We start from the raw sequence: 6,000 nt of genomic DNA on the forward strand, positions 1-6,000 counted from the left end.
GGCATCTCGGGGTAGGTCTACAAGAGTTCCCCTTCCACAGCCCCATCTTGTTGTCATAGCTTCACCGAAATGACAAATCTAGGCTGAAATTAGTAAACCCTGGGCTGAAATCTGCAAACCCTGGCCTAAATTGAGCAAACCTTAGACTTGACTAAAGATTTCCACTCTTGCTACTCAAGAATCCCATGGTATGACACCAATTGATATAGAAATTTATGAAGAAAACAGAAAATTAAACAATTCCAAGCGAAGCACAAGCACCAATTGAAGGGTTCCAGCGTTTCCTCCCAAAACATTAACTAGGGAGCAAAAGCTTCCATTTCCTTTTTCCTCTTTTCAAAGTCACGTGATCTAGATGTCTAGGCATATCTTTCTGTATCTAAAATGGAGTACAAAGTCAACAATGCCCTTTACCAAAAAAAGATTGACTAAATAGTCCTAACTTAAAACAAAAATTCGTGAAACATTTCTACACCTTATAAAACAAAATATTCCATAAGCATTCTAACTACTTTTCTAAACAACTCATAAAATCTTAAAAATATAAAAACAACCCTAGAATCCCTAAAAACACTTTAAAACCCTGAAATGTGCCCTAAAACTAAAATTAAGGTCAATGTTTTAAAAAGCGGTCCGCCTGGCATCTAGGAACCCCCGCCTAGGCGGCCTGGACGAAAAATATGCCTTCCTAGACCTAGGGGGCCCTACACGGGCGGATGTGCCCGGGCGGGAGCCCAAGCAAGCGCCCAAGGCATATGTACCTAGGCAGGTGCCTAGGGACGTAAAGCGTTTCTCTTTTTTTTAAAACTACGGGGCGCTCGAGGTTCTGGGCGCCCGCCTAGGTGCTGGGCGCTGGAAAGTATACATCATTGGAAATTAAACAAAAATTTAAAAGAAGAATAGTTTTTTCCTGCATCACATTACGAATAATGCCATTTTGTTTTTTGTAAGTTACAATTTATGGTTCTAATTTGTTTCTATATAATCTTGTGTCATTGCAAGCAACTGTCTTAATTGTTAACTCTGCACATTTATTGGTCTTTGTATTTGATGTAGGCATGAAATACCTCAGGCTGAAGTGAATAGCGCCCATGAAAACAGTGTGTGGGACCTTGCCTGGCATCCTATTGGCTATATCCTTTGCAGGTGATCACTGATCTTGTTCTGGATGATTAAGCAAAATGTGCTTCACCGTCTTTAATTTCTTTCGCTATAGGACTTCTGATATTTTCCACAATTATAATCAGTAATGTGTCTCTGATGGAAAACAACTTAGCTTCCTCTGATCGCCATATATTCTCACCAAGCCAATCTGACACGAATAGTGATTATTTGCCCTGTTAAATCTGCTTCTTTATACTTCAACCAACATGGAATTCCTTTCTGCTCAGGAGAACATAAAAAATTTGAACAATTTATTGGTCTGATGGGAATCTTGCACATGTTTTGAAATGTAAAAACTATATATTTCAAAAGAAATCTCTAATAGCTTAGAACAGGCTCTAGGCAGAGGTGATCAGAGTGACGGGCTCCACAACATGGGTCCAAGTTAATAAAAAATAGCTTTTTAATGGCTGTATTTATGAGTAATCTTTAATATCTTAGTGAGTCTGGTGACCTTGTCGGTTAATTCAAGCTAGCCCGTGTGGAACCATATTTATTAATTACTGAGCATTACTCATTTCCCCCTCTGATGTACTTAATGGTTAATTGTCAATTTCCTGTGGCAAGAAGCTTTAACTATCATTGCATGAAGCTCTCTTCTGTAACAAATTAATTAGCATGTCATTTGATATAATGCAGTGGCAGCAATGACCACACAACAAGGTTTTGGTGTAGAAACCGACCAGGAGATACTTCTCGTGAGAAACATATTGCTGGCTACAATCAAGGTATGGGCTTATTACCTCACAACCAAGATTTCCTGGGTGTAATAATGATAAAAACAAAACAGAGACATCCTTTATGATTGTTCAACAAAACAACAACATTTTTTTTTCTTTTTTTGTAACCAAGACCAGGTAGAAGACTCGAAATTATAAGAGGTCCCTGTTCTGTCCTGGTCTCATGATGGATCACATTATGCTTTCATGTGGATATTGTCCTGATGTTTTCCGTTGAAATTTTAACCGGCAGAGAAAAAGATGTATTTATTCTGTTTCCAGTCTTCCATGGTTTCATGTTTGGTTTATTTCTAAGTTCCAAAATGAGAGAATAATTCTGGTTCATTTCTTCCTCTACAGGTCCCGTTGATGCTGCTGCTTTCGTGGGCCGCCCATCAAGCAATTTCCCACTACCAGAAGCCCCACCCACTCCTGGAGCTTTCCCACCTGGATTGACACGCAATGAAGGAACCATACCAGGTGTTGGGGTAGCAATGCCTCTATCTATTCCTACTCTGGATTCATCGGAACAAGGAGAACAAAGGCCACTTCTCCAAGTTCCAATGTCTATGGGTCAACCTCCTCTCCCTTCAGCACCCCATCCTTCTCTCTTGGCATCCACACAATACCACCAAATACCGCAGCAAGTTGGAGCTCCCCAAATGATCTCTCTCCCCCTAACCCCTCCTTTGCCGCCAGTGCCACATCCTTCCCAGTTGTCCATGCCTCAACATCCGCATATTCCCCGACCCCCTCTCCCACCTGGTTTGCCCCCTTTGCTCTCATCATCTTCATTGCCTATGCCCCCTCTTCTCTCATCAATGCCACCTCTCACTTCGTCCTTTCCCATGGGCTCAATGCCAAATCCCTTACCTGTCACTGCATTGCCTTCTGACTCTATACTACAAAGACCAGGTGCTCCTTTGCCTCAGACACCAGTTTTGGGCTCGCCTCATTATCAACCGATGTATGCCATGCAAGGCCAGCCGCCCATGAATGTGATGCATAGTGGGAGTGTCTCAAGTGGTAATGTTCAACCTATGATGGGTGGGTTTGCAAATGGAGTGACGGGTCTGCAAGGCCCAAGTACAAGTGGAGCCGCAACATATGCTATGGGGGGTGTGTTTAATCGGCCACCAGTTGGACAACTTGCGCCAATTCCGGGCCTCAATGCTTACCAGGTATGCTCGTGATTTTTATTTACTTGTTCATTTATCTTTTTGGGAAGAAGGGGAGGGGGGGGAAGAGAGGCCAGTTCTGTCCTTTTTGCCTCTGCTTCCAGTTTCGTCATAAAATGATCGAAACAGGCTTCTTTTGTTTGCAATCATTCTTATGCATAGTCAAACCACACCTTTTTCATTAATTACCCCAACTGGACAGTCTGGCCTGTTGGAGCAGGGACTAGGCCTGGAATCAGTCTGGTTTGATCACTGAACCTCCTATTGGTAAAAACGGGTCAAAAACCGGTCTGAGCCAACCAGATAAACTAGTTGGCCTGTTTGAACCAGCCTGTTCTTTGCCGGTTCAGACTGGTCTGGACAAGTTTATGTATTCTTCATAGAATTCTATTTATGATTTCCAGACTGCTTTGACAGGTGAACTGGCCAGTCCAACTGTTTGGATCTCGATTAAGTGACTGGTCCGGTCATGATTGATGATTTGCTAAATCATATTAATCTGTAGGTTTTGACATTTTATATTTTCTCTTGTGAGACGTAAGGGAAAAATGTAAAAGCTTCTTATAACAAAGCAATCCTACATATAGATATTCTTTGTAGCTGATTTTGTTTTCAATGTACCTCTGTTTTATAGTTTTCCATGCGCACATTCTTGTCTTTTAATAAATTAGTTATCAGAATGTAACATCGTCAACTTTCTGCCTTTGCCCACCAACTAGTTTCTTCAACTAATGAACTAATAAATTGGTTTCAGTTTAGAGCACATATGTCTTGCAAGAGTACTGCACATCCACTCCCTTGCTCGAAACACCTATTTAGGAAGATTTTTTAGTCTAAAATTTTGGGAACCATACAAGAATCACTAGATGATTACTTCTAAAAGAAAAAATTCGAATTTTGAGTTTTGTGGCACTCAGATCTAGCCCTTCAAAAATTGAAGGGTCTCTATTCAATCTTGAAGCACTAGTTTTTTCTAGTACATAGAGAGAACAAAAATACTGAAGACTGAACAATTCTTACTTCATGACTGAGGGGCCTATGTGGTTCCCTGATTCTGTGGCATTTCTATATAGGAAAGTGCCCATAATCCAGTGAATTATGGTATATGGTATCCCAAGGGACATCCACTCTCATGTCCCTGATGGCAACAATGGAGATCAACTGTAGTGGGGCCCACTGGGGCATCAGTAAGATGCGGTGAATCTCCACAGTTCATCTTCAAGAAAAGAATTTGGATACTGTGTAAGATTGCCATGTTCCGTATGCCAATAGATTATGTGGTACACTTCACTTTTCAAGATGTATAGATCTAAATTGAGATCTTATTTCCATTCCTAGTTTCTTTGTCCTCTCTTGTTTTCTTGCAGTGGTTAAATTTATCTGATAATGTGGGCCTGGGGGGTGTTCTGTGCAGGCTGGAGCACCTATGATGGATGCTCGAGCACCAGGTGCGGCTCTCGGTCCGAATGTTGGCATGGGTCCAGGCCTTCCTCCACATTCACATGGATCAACATCCTAAGCTCGAGTATTAGCTATCTAAGCATCTCATTATCCACCTTAATCCTCTAGTTTTTCGGAGAGGTTTGAAGGAGTGGGCAGAAAGAGAAATATGAAAGAGAAGGATGATGATAATACTAAAGGAGAAAATTTAGGGAGTTTTAAGGGCTTTGTATTTTTCCATCACTTATGCTACGGGCTTATCTTTGTTAGGGTATTTAGAGCTTACTGCGGATGTGTTTCTTCTGTGGATGAGGTTATGTGGGTAGGTCAGAAATGTAGAAACTTTCGTATTTGTTTCGGTGAATCCTTGGGTTTTTCTCTTGCCGTCAGTATCTGCCAACAAAGTGATTTATGTCGGTGAATCTTGATGGGAAATTTGTGTGAGGTGTTGCAGGATGTTTTCAGAATTTTGGTTTGATCAGGAAATTTTCAGGAAAAATCCTGGGAATTCCTCTGAATGCTTGTTTCTTTGTGGTTTTTACTTGTTTTTTTATTTTTTCTTGAATATATGAAAGACATTTTTCTTATGGAAAAGTGTTATGGTGAGTTGGCCGACTCATGTGTTGATGTACGGTCCCCATTCAAAATCCATCAATACTTGGGGGTTTGTTCATCTCAACTATGATGATGATAATGAATACAGAATTTATTTTTTGAGAAATAAAAATGGTAGGTTTTTTATGTCCTCTTTTTTCACCATCCATTTTAATCTTTATGGGGGGGTATTTATTTTTTTTGGAAAAATTACATACATATCCGTTATAGTTTTTGTTATTACGAATCTATCGAATAGTTTTCGTTATTACCACGGTATACATTTTTTATCATGTCAAGACGGAGATTTTAAGAAAAGATGATTTTATTTTTTTTCAAATTCAAAGTATTTTCGGTTATTCAAGAATAAAAAATTTTAGGTTGCTGAAGAATCAAAACTTTAAAATTTTTCAGTTCTTCAAGAACTGAAAAATATTCTCGCTTGTGGTGAATTTTCTCTCTTTCTCCGAAGTTATAGTTATCTGATAAAATCAAAGGGGAACAAAGCTTCTAAATTTAGGAGAAATCTTAGTGAATGAGATTAAAAGATTAGGAGAAATCATGTGGCCTATTCTCTTTCTATTTCTTTGGAGTCATAGTTAAATTAGGGAGAACAATTAGTTTGAGCTCTTAAATTTAGGGAAAATCTAAGGGATTATGAATTTACCCAAAAAAAACGATGCTGGGTGAAGGCGAGAGAGTTAAAAAAAAAAATCATTTTTACCTATGTAATGTAGAGAGAGGATACATTGATCCATAAGAAAAAAAATTTTGGTTTAAGAATTGAAAATTTTAAATTCAGTTTTTCAACAATCGAAAATTTAAAATTTTCGGTTATTCAAGAACCGAAATTGGTGTATTTTCAGTTGTTGAACAATCGAAAATATTTTGAATTCGGTTGTTCA

At 39.2% G+C, this 6,000-nt stretch overlaps 1 protein-coding gene across 3 annotated transcripts in view; it reads left to right on the forward strand.

Moving 5' to 3' along the window:
* The window catches only part of LOC18444537 (polyadenylation factor subunit 2), a 29,157-nt gene extending 24,069 nt beyond the window's left edge, over positions 1 to 5,088 (forward strand). For all 3 annotated transcript variants that reach the window (XR_016045190.1, XM_088852732.1, XM_006854695.4), the window contains 4 exons: positions 1,057 to 1,146; positions 1,804 to 1,892; positions 2,244 to 3,064; positions 4,476 to 5,088. Coding sequence is in view for 2 of the 3 variants with exons in the window: in XM_088852732.1 (XP_088708858.1) it covers positions 1,057 to 1,146; positions 1,804 to 1,892; positions 2,244 to 3,064; positions 4,476 to 4,580 (1,105 nt within the window). In the remaining variant the exon portion in view is untranslated. The remainder of the gene's footprint in view (positions 1 to 1,056; positions 1,147 to 1,803; positions 1,893 to 2,243; positions 3,065 to 4,475) is intronic.
* Positions 5,089 to 6,000: the final 912 nt, after the last annotated feature.

The sequence above is a fragment of the Amborella trichopoda genome, chromosome 1 (assembly GCF_054954075.1).
Source record: "Amborella trichopoda isolate Santa Cruz 75 chromosome 1, AtrichopodaSantaCruz75HAP2 v2.0, whole genome shotgun sequence".
NCBI classification, from domain to species: Eukaryota; Viridiplantae; Streptophyta; class Magnoliopsida; order Amborellales; family Amborellaceae; genus Amborella; species Amborella trichopoda.